Raw genomic sequence first — 14,415 nt, 5'->3', positions numbered from 1 at the left:
TTCCGTTACGTTAGCAAAATGAGTTGGGGGTGGACTGCCAAGTTGATTACCTCCCTCTCCGGGAATAAGCTTTCCCTACTCATGGAGGTCAGACGGGAATGGACCATGGGCCCGGTGACCTTTGACAGGATGAAGGAATTAGGGGAGAAGATCCCAAATGCAAGAAAACATGCCAGTTCAGGGAAGTTCTGGTGCATCTGTGTCTGAAACCGGTGGGGTGGGAACCTGTTTCTCCAACCAAATCCGAAAGACTTCCTCTATCTTATTTTAAAAATTTCCCCATGGGCCACGTGGACTCAGGCATTCAGAAGATTGGAGGATGGCAAATCTTCCTCGTGGTGGTAGGAAGTTTCAAACAGGAAGGGGAAGAGGTGCAGCCAGCATGAAAAGGTCCACGAAGAGAGATGAACCACTTCTCATAAAAGAGGTACGGTTAGGTAGACTTGGGGGCTCTGAACAAAGCCCAATGCATCCTGCCTCTTACCGAAGGCTTATTGCACATATCTTGTGTTCTGTGTAGGCCATGCCCTGTTGCAAATAGTTTATGAATATTAACACATTCAATCTTCATGACAGCCCAATGATAGATGTACAGTTGCGATCCCATTTTCTAGATGAGGAGACTGAGCACAGAGAAGCTAAGTAACTTACTCAGGGTCACATAGATATAAATGGCAAAGCCGGGCTCCAGAGCCCTTGCTGTTGACACAGTGTTTCCTCGCCCTTCTGGTAGCAAATGGCATTTATTCACATCGAAAGAGCATCAAAAGTAGACAAACTCTGTGTCGATTATAATAATGGCCATCTGTGACCTTCTCAATGTCCCATAAAGAATAAAACTGAATCTTGAAGGACAGCAACATATGGGAAAATATAAATATCTGCCTCCTTGTCTCCTTTATCTTATTGTAACTAAAGACCCTTCCAAAGTCAACACTTGGGCAGCCCTGGTGGCGCAGCGGTTTAGCACCGCCTACAGCTCAGGGCGTGATCCTGGAGACCCGGGATCGAGTCGCACATCGGGCTCCCTGCATGGAGCCCGCCTCTCTCTCTCTCTCCCTCTCTGAATGAATAAATAAATAAATCTTTAAAAAAATAAAAGTCAACACTTTTATTAGGGGTGCCTGGGTGGCTCAGTTGGTTAAGTGTCTGCTTTTGGCTCAGGTTGTGATCCCGGGGTCCTGGATCAAGACCCGAGTTGGGCTCCTTGCTCAGCGTGGAGCCTGCTTCTCCATCTGCCGCTCCTCCTGTTCATGCGTTCTCTCTCTCAGATAAATAAATAAAATCTTTAAAAACAACCCAATATTTTTATTAAAAAATAAAAATTGCAAGTGTTGTCAAGGATGTGGAGAAACTGGGATCATTGTGCATTGCTCATGGGATTGTAAAATGGTACAGCCGCTGTGGAACACACTACAGAGATTCCTCAAATTTTTATTTATTTTTTTTTCATTTTTTAAATTTTTTAATCTTTTTAAATTTTTTTTATTTTTTCCTCAAAAATTTAAACGTAGAATTACCATATGGCACAGGAACTCCACTTCTGGATAAATATATAAGCAAAAGAAGAGAAAGCAGGGACTCAAACAGGTATTTGCACAGTCACGTTCATGGCAGCATAATTCACAACAGTCCCGAAGTGGAAACAACCTCAATGCCCATCTGCAGGTGAACAGATAAACAAAATGTGGTCCATCCACACAGTGGAATAATATTCAGCCTGAAAAAGGAAGGGAATCCTGACACCTGCTACCACACGGATGAACCTTGGGACGTTATGCTGAGTAAAAGAAGCCAGACACCAAAGGACAAATACTGTGTGGTTCTACTTATATGAGACCTAGAATAGTCAAACTCATAGAGAAAGAAAGTGGAATAGTGGGTGCCAGGGGCTGGGGAGGGAGGATGCAGAGTTAGTGTTCATTGGGTACCAAGGTTCAGCTTTGGAAGGAGAAAAAAGTTCTGGAGCTGGATGGTTGTGATGATTGCGCAACAATGAGACTGTCTTTAAAGCTGCCGAACTGTATGCTTCAAAATGGTTAAAATGGTCAATTTTTTAAAAAGATCTCATTTATTTATTTGAGAGAGAGTGTGCACGAGCAAGGGGGAGGGGCAGAGGGAGAGGGAGAAGCAGACTCCCCTCTGAGCAGGGAACTCCGTCCCAGGACCCTGGGGTCATGACCTGAGCCGAAGGCAGACGCTTAACCAACTGAGTCACCCAGGGGCCTCTAAAATGGTGTTTCATGTGATATATATTTTGTTACAATAAAAAAGTATCACAAAAAAGCAGATATTTCATAAAGAGCAAAGGTGTGCATTTTTTGAAGGCATGACACCCTGTGGTTTGGCCACACCATCACTTCTATTACTTTTTTTTTTTAAATTTAAATTCACTTGGCCAACATATGGTACATCACTAGTTTCAGAGGTAGAGGTCAGTGATTCCTCAGTTGCACGTCACACCCAGGCTCATCACATCATGTGCCCTCCTTCGTGCCCATCCCCCAATTACCCCAGCCCCCACCTACCTCCCCTCCAGCAATCCTCAGGTTGTTCCCTAGAGTTCAGAGTCTCTCATACTTTGTCTCCTTCTCTGATGACTTCCCATTCAGTTTTCTCTCCTTCCCCTATGATCCTCTGCGCTGCTCCTTATATTCCACATATAAGTCATCGCTTCCATTTCTAAGTCACAAGTCAGCCATTTGCTTCCCCACGCACACTCAATCATGTCACTGTGGTACGTGAAGAGAGATTTGATGGTGGAGGCGACATGACCCAGTGCTGGGACCTGTGCTTCACATTCCAAGTGATGCTCAAATAAACTCAGTTAAAAAAAGTCAACAGCATAAAGGCTGGTGACCATGCCAGGAATGTGACGATGCGTGTTTATGTCAAAATGCAGGGGCCCAGGCTTCCCTCCTTCGTAGGACTAGCCAGTGACATTCAACCTCTTCACAGAGAAGATGAAATGATTCAACGAAAGTGATCCTAAGACATCTCAAGGTTCCCCTTAACCAGGGCAAAAAGTAAACCACAGTAGTTTACTTTGACAATAAAAGCAAGACTTTTAAAGTAAATAAAATAAATAAAAAGAAGACTTTCTCAGAACTACAAATAGTAGTAGCCGCCAGGTTGTCAGGAAAATAAGTAAATCAAAACGTCCTTAGGGCCCCTGATGGCTCAGTGGGTAGGGCATGTGACTCTTGATCTCGGGGCTGTGAGTTCAAGCCCCACACCAGGCCTAGAGATGACTTGAAAAAAATTCCTACGTTTCCACAACTACTAAGGCTGGTCTGTGAATTCTGAGTAGCGGGTCTATGACAAGAGATGCTAGAAAGCACCAGAGCAAATTGCCCTTGAAGAGCTGAGAAGACTTTCTAGAGTAGAAACTTCTTTTTTGGGGCCCTAGACCAAATAAATAGTCGCTCTCATTCATGAGAGTCCTGAGGAAGAAGATTGTAAGAAGGTCCACGATGGATTGAGAGAAAGATGTGTCATGATTGGAGCCAAGGTCAGGGCCATCGGGATGTACCTTCCCTAAGTTTCCGTGGACAAGGATCCACGCATAGGTATTGACATAGACCCTCATGTGAGGTCTCTTTGTTTTGTTTCGTTTGCAAAGGTCGATGCCCTTCTTTCCCCTCCGTCTTCCACCTTAACTGCGGTCGTCGCCTATTCTTAGGGTTGTGAATCTATATGATTTTAAGACTTCTTAAGCTCAAAATTCTAGAAACTCACACACACTAAGCATGCTGTTAAAGTGAACCAAGGTCAGGACCGTACGGAGAGGAGAGAAGAGGGCAGAAGGGTGATCGCCAGTAGGGAAAGGGGGGAGAAACTTGTGTTTTTATTTGTAGTTTTTACTTCTTTTTGGTTCATGCTTTCGTTGAGGCACCACTTACAAAGACTAAAACATACTCACCTTACATGTGCAGCTCAAGAAATTTTTATACGGGTTCCCTTGGAACCTCCACTCAGATAAAAAGACAGACCATTGTGACCTCTTGCTGGTCAATGGCCACGTAGGCCTGCCCGTCACCCACGTGTAACCGCTATTCTGGTGTCCCCCACCATAAAGTATGTTTGCATATTCTCGAACCTCACATATATGGAAACACACAGAACGTAATGTGTCTTTAGTGTCTGCTTTCTTTTGCTCGGCAGAATGTTTTGGAGCTTCACCTGCGTTGTTGAAAATACCCTCACCTCGGCCATGCTCATGGTGGAATAGCGTCCACTGTATGGGCGCACCCGGTTTGGGGAGCCATTCTTCCATGGGTGACCGTTTGGGTTGTCTCCAGTTTGGAGCTACTATGTGTGTGCGGGATTTATTGATATTTTAAAAAGAAGGCATCTGTTTTCTCATTGATTAGATGCGTACGCTCATGCGGCAGTAGGACAAGTGTGGCCGGTCAGGAGTCTAGGGGGACCTCCGACATCCCACAGGGAACCCCCCATTTGCTGCTCCCCTGATTTCTCTGTTGGAGGAGTCTCTCTCTTAGAGGACGAGACAAGAGAACCCCAGGAAAGACGGATGGAGCCTTCTAGGCTCCAGAGGTCGCCGCCGTTCTTCCTAAGGAGAATATGCTGCGGCCCTTGGGTGGCGTGGGAGTGTCCGGTGAGCCGCCCCAGTCAGCTGGGCCCGGAGCTTTTGGAGCAGGAAAACGGCCCCCCAGCGGGTGGTTCTGTTGGTTGCAGGGGCTACTCCGTCGGGGGACTGTGGTCAAACCGCCGCCCACGCTGCCCCGGGACGGGCCCCTCGTGGCGGGTGGGAGCCAGGGGCCGCACCCATGCCCTGCCACGGGACCCGGGGCTGCCAGGGAGGGAGGCGACAGCGACTCAAGAGCCGAGGCCGTCCACTCATCGGGCCTTAGGCCGGCTGCCGCCCCCCGGGTTTCCTGGGGGAGTGGGGGGAGGATGACCGAGTGGCCCCCTCGGGCTGGGAGAGCTGTCCCCCTTATCCCCTCTCAACAACAAACGTTCTGGCACTTTCAATTGTGTCTCCCGCCCAAATGCCATGTGGCATCTCTCTGGCCCTGGTTACCTTGGAAGGACCTCTGTGGGAGAGGGAGTGGGAGAAACAGCCCGGCCCCACAGCATCCTCTAGAACCCACTGGAAACACACAGGCTCCATTCGCTCTGCTTGTTCCTGTAAAAAAGAATCTTTCCGAAAGGTACTTCAGAAGGTCTCGAAACTCATTTTTGCCCCATTTCTCCCCCCCCCCCCCCCCCAGCAGGCCTGGCCCTGGCGATCCCCTCACCTTCCGTGTCTGAAGTCTTTATGACCCACGGGCTTGCTCTGTGTTGAGACTGAAGGCCCGAGGGGGCACTGCCAACTCTGTCACTTCCCTCTGCGGCCAACAGGTGGCAGATGTGGCCCCTCTGCGGGGTCACCGGCTCCACCCTTCCTCACAAACAAGCTCCCATTTTCCGAGTAACCCGTGGTCTTGATCCACTTAAATCAGCAGAGCCACTTTCAAAGCCCCTGTCCGCGAAGGTGGCCTTAACGAGACCGGTTGCAGGGCAAGAGCTCGGTGGGGGAGACAGGAGGCTTTCCCAGGGACCCTTCTACGGGCCTTTCTCGCAGCTGCGTGGAGAAAGCAGGGGACTCGGGCCAAGGCCGGCCCCGAAGGTCCAGTGGGCCTCGGCCTTGCCATCCAGCTCCTTTCAAAGACTTGGGAAGGAAGCCAGGAGCTGTAACTAAATGCAAAGGGTGTCATTTCCTCCCTCTTCCCAAGGCTTGAGAGCTAAGGGCATTGTGCGGAGAAAGGGGACCTCCCCAGGAATGCTAGTAAAGTCTTAGAGAATCTCCATCAGAGAGGAAGACCCCGCTGCCCACAGAGCTGCCCCGGATCGCACACAAAGCCTAAAGGCGCAGGGTCTGCTTAACATTCTAGGGGAGCACCCAGCCCACTTGGGGCCGCAGGCAGTGTTTTTGGAACTTGTTTTTAAATAGCGAGAGACTTCTGTCACAGTGGGAAAAATTTTTTCGAACACTGTGCTCCCAAAGACTTAAATATTCTTTAAAAAGGAGGACATTCCACGCTGGTCCTTTGAATTCTCTCCTGTGAACTCGAGGCGACCCTCAGCCTGTCGCTCTAGGTTACAGTGAGTAGGTCTAATTTTTGACCATCAACAGCTTATTTCTTAAGTCATTTATTTGGCTTGATTGAGACCCTTTCCACATCTGAAGAGCTGTGAAAAGTGGGGGCAGTCAAGCAGCACAGAGAGAATGTGCGTGTTTTGTATACACTGGATCCTGAAGGCTCTTGCTTAAACGTTTTGGTGGCATCTCTCACGTGAAAGCCAATGAATGTTTGGTGAAAAGAATTCGTCAGTGAGTGAATGAGCTGAAGTTGTTGTCTCTCTCCTCAAAATCAAGCATGATTTTGGAATGTAATCAAATAGGGCGGCAGGAGGCCTTAGGAGTTACCCTGGGGGCCGACTGGGCCACATGCGAAGTTTGAGCCCCACGTTGGGTGTAGAGGTTACTTAAATAAATTAATAATTTTTATTTTATTTTTATTTTAAAAATATTTTATTTATTCATGAGAGACACACAGAGAGAGAGGCAGAGACACAGGCAGAGGGAGAAGCAGGCTCCATGCAGGGAGCCCGACGTGGGACTCGATCCCAAGACCCTGGGGTCATGCCCTGGGCCGAAGGCAGGTGCTAAACCGCTGAGCCACCCAGGGATCCCCAAATTAATAATTTTAAAAAATGTTATGCTATATAGGATGCTTCTTCTCCCCCCTCCTTAGAATTACTTAGTTGTTTCTGCTTATTTTCCAATATGAATTTCATAATCAACTTGTGTTACTCCAAACTGGAAAACAAAAGTTAGTTTTTTTTATTAGAATCGTGCTAAGTTTATAAATTAAACTAGGACTTATTTACATATTTATAATATTGAATCTCCTTAGTCAAGAACATGGCATGTCTTTCCCTCTGTTCGAGTCTACTTTTGTTTTTTGAGGAATGTTTCAGGTAGTTTTTTTGCATTGGGTTGTTGCCAGAATGAGGCAGTTATGAAAAAAGGTGCTATTCACATTCACATTTGGATTTATGGATGAATACATTTTTATTTCTCATGGATAGATATCTTGGAGTAGGATTGCTGGGGTGTATGCTTAGACTTTCGACACATATTTACTTTTTCCATTCAGCACTTCAGTTGTGTGTATGTGCGTGTGTGTGTGTTATAGGGGTCATAAATATTTCTTCTCTTTTGGGGATATTAATACAACTCTTCAGATTAGGAAAGGTATTATAAGTGAAGGGGTGGAGGGCAAAGGGCATATGTACTTACTATATTAAGATCTCCTAAGCATCAAGCGTATCAACAACTCAGTAGAAGAGTGGGCTAGAAATAGGAGTAGCTTGGTGGGAGGCACCTTGTGACATGGACTCTAGGGAGCCCCACCTTCCTCATATTCGTGCCCTTGATCTTCTCTTGACTGTGAGCTGAACCCAGCAACTTGCTTCTAAGAATGCAAAATGGCAAAAGTGATGGGATGTGACTTCTGTGCTTAGCTTGTAACAGAAACCATGACTTCCACCCTGTTGGCACTCTCTCTCGCTCTCTCCTTTCCCTGCTATGATGAAGCCAGCTGCCATGTTTTGAGAAGCTCTACCAAGAGGCCCATCTGGCAAGCAATGGAAGACCATGGCCAATAGCTTACGAGGAGCCAAGGAAATGAATCCTGCCTTCGGGCGCCGGGGTGGCTTAGTTGGCCCCTGCCTTCGGTTCAGCTCAAGATCCTGGGGGCCTGGAATCGAGCCCCGTGTAGGGCTCTCTGCTCAGTGGGGAGTCTGCTTCTCCTTCTCCCTCTGCTACTCCCCCTGCTCGTGTTTTCTCTCTCTCTCTCTCTCTCTGTCAAATAAAATCTTTTTTAAAAAAATGATGATTAGGGCAGCCCCGGTGGCGCAGCGGTTTAGCGCCGCCTGCAGCCTGGGGTGTGATCCTGGAGATCCAGGATCGAGTCCCACATCGGGCTCCTTGCATGGAGCCTGCTTCTCCCTCTGCCTGTCTCTCTCTCTCTCTCTCTCTCTCTCTCTCTCTGTGTGTCTCTCATGAATAAATAAAATCTTAAAAAAAAAACCTTTCCTTTAAAAAAAAATGATGATTAAAAAAAGAAATGAATCCTGCCAACAACGATGTAAGTAAACTCTGAGATGGGTTCCCCACTGAGCCTTACAATGAGAGAAGGGGGCTGGTTGGCATTTTGGCTTTGGGAGACACCACGAAGCAGAGGACCTAGCTAAGCTGTTCTCAAACTACTGATTCAGACAAGCTGTAAGATAATGTGTGTTGCTTTAAGCTACTAAGTTTCGGGGTAACTTGCGACACAGCTGTAGATAACTGACATTATCACTGCAGAAATGAAAAATAGCCTTAAAACATTTGAAAAAATGCTCATCCTCACCAGCAAGAGAAATACACACTGGCAATGATATGGAGATACCATTTCTCACCCATCATACTGAAGAAAAATGGAAAAATGCTCAAGTTTTACAGAGCTTTTCTTTTCTTTTCTTTTCTTCTTTTTTTTTTTTTTTGGACAAGGCTATGAGGAAGCAGGTATTCTCATAGATTGCTCAGGGTATCTCTGAATACTCATCCAGAGTGGTCTGCAGGAATTTATTGTCAGGTGAAAAAGCCTGGTATATATATATATATATATTCACACCAGATAAAATATATATTATGGCTGCATTTTGAAAAAGATGGAATAAATATGAGTATACAACATCCATAGTTACAAAAGAAAATTGGAAAATAAACCAAAAATTTTAAGTTATCTAAGATGGGAAAGAATAGAATGGGGATAGGAACAGATGTTTCTTGAGACTGTTTAAGTAACTTTGACTTAAAAATAATTTTTTTAAATAATTTTTTTTAAGATTTTATTTATTTACTCATGATGGGGGTGGCAGAGACACAGGCAGAGGGAGAAACAGGCTCCATTCAGGGAGCCCGACGCAGGACTCGATCCCAGGACCCCGGGATCATGCCCTGGACTGAAGGCAGGAGCTAAATCGCCGAGCCACCCAGGGATCCCCGAAAATAAGTTATTTAAGGGGCACCTGGGTGGCACAGTCAGTTAAGCGTCCGACTCTTGGTTTCAGCTCAAGTCCTGCTCTCAGGGTCATGGGATTGAACCCCATGTCCAACTCTTAAGCTCAGCGTGGAGTCTGCTTGAGATTTTCTCTCCTCCTGCCTCTGCACACTCTAAAATAAATGTCTTTAACAAAATAAGTATTTCACATATTCAAAAACTGAACTATGTCAAAACACAAAACTAAAAATAGAAAACAAGATAAAATGAATAAACTTAATTGCTTACCAACTTGGTAATATAACCATCCTCATGTGAACAAGTTTTACAATGCTGTATTTTGACATATACACCTAAGACAATGCATTTTAGAGACAAACAGGGCTTAAAAGAAACCTTATGTTTTATTTTTTTTATTAATTTTTTTTAAATTTTTATTTATTTATGATAGTCACAGAGAGAGAGAGAGAGAGAGAGAGAGAGAGAGAGAGAGAGACATAGGCAGAGGGAGATGCAGGCTCCACGCACCGGGAGCCTGACGTGGGATTCGATCCAGGGTCTCCAGGATCGCGCCCTGGGCCAAAGGCAGGCGCCAAACCGCGGCGCCACCCAGGGATCCCAAACCTTATGTTTTATTCAGTAGTCTTATGGCTAATAGTGATATTAGTAACAATTAAAATATTTTATATATCACAGAATAAATAAGTATGTTAATATTGTTGGGTTGTGCCTGGGTGGCTCAGCTGGTTAAGCCTCTGACTCTGGATTTCGGCCCAGGTCGTGATCTCAGGGTAGTGAGATCGAGCCCTGTGTTGGGGGCTCCATGCTCAGCGGGCAGTCGCCTTCTCTCTCTCTCTCTTTCCCTCTGCCCCTGCACCCATTCTCGTATGTGCTCTCTCTCTCTCTCTAAAATAAGTAAATAGGGCAGCCCCGGTGGTGCAGCGGTTTAGTGCCGTCTGCAGCCTGGGGTGTGATCCTGGAGACCCTGGATCGAGTCCCACATCGGGCTCCCTGCATGGAGCCTGCTTCTCCCTCTGCCTGTGTCTCTGCCTCTCTCTCGCTCTCTCTGAATGAATAAATAAATAAATCTTAAAAAAATTAAAATCTTTAAAATAAATAAAGCTGGTGAATTAAAAAAAAAAAAGTAAATAAATCTTTAAAAAAATATCGGTGGGTTTCCAACCTGGGAGAAAGAAATATAATGTAAAATTGCAGCTAGTTAAAGAACAAGGTTGAATTGAAAAAAGTTTTATAATGATTTTTTTTTCTTCTTAACAAATTATATATACTAATTCTGTCTACTAAAATACCGAGATATAAAGACAACCAAAGAATAAGCACCACCAGTGCCTAAATACCATCTCCATGTCTCGGGCTCACTGAAGGAACAGCATGCTGGGTCAAGGTCTCGGGCCTGAGATGTACACGATGCACATGGGACACCCGCTGAGGCTCAAAAAACCCTCAAAGACTAATGGGGAGTGCTAGTGCGGTTTCTTTTTGGACTGATGAAATGGTCCGTAGTCATAGAAGTGGTGCTGTGAATATACTAAAAACCACTCGCTTATACATGTGGTTTTATATGGTATGTGAATTATATACTTCAATAAATTGTTATTAAAATGTTATTTAAATAAAATATTTTTAATAACAGTTGGATGGAATCACCATCACTACCACTGTGCAGGCCACAGGAATCATGACTGACTGTGAGTCGTAGGAAGTATCTCTCACTTGATGGGGATAGTCCGAGAATTAATCAGCTAGTTAAGAGTTTCATTAAATGGTGCAACTCTCAGGCAGCCCGGGTGGCTCAGCGGTTTAGCGCCGCCTTCAGCCCAGGGCGTGATCCTGGAGACCCGGGATCGAGTCCCATGTCGGGCTCCCTGCGTGGAGCCTGCTTCTCCCTCTGCCTGTGTCTCTGCCTCTCTCTGTCTGTGTCTCTCATGAATAAAGAAAATCTTTAAAAAATAAAAGGTGCAACTCTGGATCCTGGAGGAGGGATATGACTAATACCAACGTGTACTGAGCACACTGTCACAATGGATTTTCAATGGGCAAAACCGTGCTGGTATATAACGTAAATCTTAGAGAATTGGAAAAGTATAATAAAAAAAAAATCATTAAGACCTAAGAATGTAGCATAGTCGAAGAACATGAAAAAAATGCTGAAAAAAAAGCAGATTATTCAAGCAAAACTAGTATGGAAGAAATAGTCAAGAATCCAGTGTTTTTGCAAAAGTATTACAGCATCATCCAAACAGGCATGAGCCATAAAAGAGCTACATACTCTGGGAAAAGAGTTTTTCTTCCAACATACTGAAAAACATGCTGGAAAAACTGAGATGAAAACAATATTATGTCCATGAACCTCAGCAACCTTCATCAAAATGATGGCAAGCTCTCAGAAATGGAGACAGTTCAAGAAACAGGCATGCACATAGATGGTGGGCGTGCACATTATTGACAGGCTAATGTCTCAAAATTCTCGAGACTGTAATCAGGCAGTTGCACGATTACTGCTTTTATAATTTGCTTTTCTCCTGGGATGCCTGGGTGGCTCAGCAGCTGAGCATCCACCTTCGGCCCAGGGCGTGATCCTAGTGTCCCGGGATCAAGTCCCACATTGGGCTCCCTGCAGGGAGCCTGCTTCTCCCTCTGCCTCTGTCTCTGTCTCTGGGTCTCTCATGAATAAATAAAATCTTTTAAAAAATGTTTTTCTGGGGCATCTGGGTGGCTCAGTTGGTTGAGCACTGGACTCTTGGTTTTGGGTTAGGTCATGATCTCAGGATGGTGAGATTGAGCCCTGCATGGGGCTCCGGGCTCAGCAGGGACTCTGCTTGAGATTTCCCCCCCTCTCCCTCTACCTCTCTCCCCTGCTCATGTGCTTTCTCTCTCTCTAAAATAAATAAATGTATCTTTTAAAAAAATGCTTTTTTCTCCTGGGGCACCTTGCTGGCTCAGCCACTAGAGCATGCAACTCTTCATCTTCAGGTCATGAGTTCAAGCTTCGTGTTAGGTGCAGAGATTACTTAAAAAAAAAAAAAAAACCTTTTCTTAAACTTTAAACATAGGAATCATCACTGAAAAATATTTAATAAAATGATTTTAAGCAGCGTGTATCTGTACTCATTAATATTGTAGGTAGGTGTTTAGCTGGTAAAGTTAATTTGTTTAAAAAAATAAGCTGAAAACTATGAGAGTTTCTAGCAAGTCCATAAAACAATAAATCAATTTTTGGAAAACTCACTTATTTTGAAAATGAGATCCATGAATAGGTTTCAAGAGATCTGTGAAATGGTGCAAAATTTTGTGTGTATGGGAATTATTCTGTGGAGAATTTCCACGAAGTCAAGAACCTCTGGTATTAAAAGTTATTAGACGCAAAGTAAATAAATATACTTTAATTTCAACATCTCTCTAACATTTGATGAATGTAGTTGCTAACTCTATTATTGATATGGCTTTCTCTCTACTATTTTGTTCTTTAGGAAAATCATTTTCATATAGTGAATTTTGTTGATAAAGTAGTTTGAGGTAACAGTAGGTTATGATGGTCTTGAATAAAGTTTTTTTAATCTTAAAATTATAATTATACTGATAGAGACACGTCAAAGGACACATGTCCCTGCGGCTCTATAGCCCCCTTCCTCTAGACATTTAACAATTAAAGGGGGAAAAAATGAAGCATTTACCTTGCCTTTTGGGTAAGAGCTGAATTTTGGAGAACCCAACTAGCCATACTTGATGAGGGAAAGGTCTTCATTACAAAAGCATCCCAGCTAATAAATCCGATAGGAATGTTCACATTAGAGGGATGCCTGGGTGGCTCAGCGGTTGGGTGTCTGTCTTTGGCTCAGGGCATGATCCTGCAGGATGGAGTTCCCCATTGGGCTCCCCGCAGGGAGCCTGCTTCTCCCTCTGCCTATGTCTCTGCCTGTCCCTCTCCTTGTGTCTCTCATGAATAAATAAAATCTTAAAAAAAAAAAAAAACGGGAGAAGAAAGGAGATATAAAGCTGATATGACAGTATCTTGATATGTGTTGAATCTGATAATGGGTGTGGGGTGATTCCTTATATTATTCTACTGCGTATTTTGGAAAATTTTATATGATAGAGTGATGCTATCACCATACCACAGGAAATAAGGTTGGTTGTCTGTAGCAGACATTTAGGAGGGAAATGTGAGAATCACAGAAAATCTCATTTCCATACACTAGGTTTATGCATTGATTATTTATTCAGCAATAGTTAAAATTCAGATCCAAGAAGACCAACTGGCTGGTGAGATTTTTTTTTTTAAGTGAAATTTCTTTAATCAATGAACTGGTGCGTCAGTAAAACAAAGACACAGAAGATAAAGGAAGGAAATAGATGGCCACTTCCTGTCTAAAACTACCTTTGCCATGGTCTTGAATCTTTGGAAATATTTAATAGAACATTCTGCTAATACTTTTTTTTTTTTTTTTTGCTAATACTTCTCATAAACTCTTGGTCATGTTGGATTCGCAGCAAAGCCAAGGCAAGCAGGAATTCTACATCTCTGAAGTTTCAGGATGTATTTGTCTGGCTGGGGGGCGCTTGTAGGAGAGGAAAAGCAGCCCACTTAACAGCATCATGAAGGCAGCCAGACATGCCACCAGAAGGGCACTGCCAATTTCCTGACTATCTGGCTTGAAGGGTATATAGAGAGATGGTGGGAAGGTGATACCCTCTTCGTTTATCACGGAGTAAAAATTCCAGACCACAGTGATTGAGATACAGACGCCAGCAACCACGTTCAGAATCCCCGAAACAATAAATGGGTTGAAGGTGGCGTCCTGATGAATTCCCATGTACACATTCCTAAGTGCAAAAATGATGGCAGCTCTTCCCAAAAGGCCCAGAATGGTGGCGACCAGCAGGAGATTTTGAGAAATACGGATATCGAGAGGCAGGTAAGTATCGTGGTAGGTATAGCGATGACACAACGTGGCTCTGTTGAAGTTGGTGATATATTGGTAAATGCAGACTTTCCACATTCCCACACAGACCAGGCCAGAGGGAAAGAGAGAGGAGTTGTTCATGTACCACACTCGCCACTCCACGAGGCCCGTGGATGTGGTGGTGAGGATCCATCCCACAGTGGCTATGGTGAAGCCCGCCATCTGGCGATTGGTGCTGTTGATGAGCAGTAGCATGGTGGCTGCATACCCTGGAGGCCTGCAAACAAGCACAGAGCATCGTGAGGGTGGGTAAGCAGTGTACTGGAGGATGGAGACATTTGACACTCACGCTCTGCTGGTGGGAGCACAGAGCAAGCAAACTTTGGGAAGGGCGCTCTGGCACTATTTTCATCACCACCACCTACTTTCTA

At 44.7% G+C, this 14,415-nt stretch overlaps 1 protein-coding gene across 1 annotated transcript; it reads right to left on the bottom strand.

Annotated features, from left to right (window-relative positions):
- Positions 1–13,594: 13,594 nt before the first annotated feature.
- Positions 13,595–14,239, bottom strand: LOC121482424 (claudin-34-like). The gene has a single exon (XM_041740354.1). It carries the CDS (start codon positions 14,237–14,239, stop codon positions 13,595–13,597), a length of 645 nt encoding a protein of 214 aa, XP_041596288.1.
- Positions 14,240–14,415: the final 176 nt, after the last annotated feature.

This window comes from Vulpes lagopus, chromosome X (assembly GCF_018345385.1).
Source record: "Vulpes lagopus strain Blue_001 chromosome X, ASM1834538v1, whole genome shotgun sequence".
Taxonomy (NCBI): domain Eukaryota; kingdom Metazoa; phylum Chordata; class Mammalia; order Carnivora; family Canidae; genus Vulpes; species Vulpes lagopus.
Note: the sequence above shows the minus strand (reverse complement) of the source record. Positions and strands in the feature narration are given on the sequence as shown.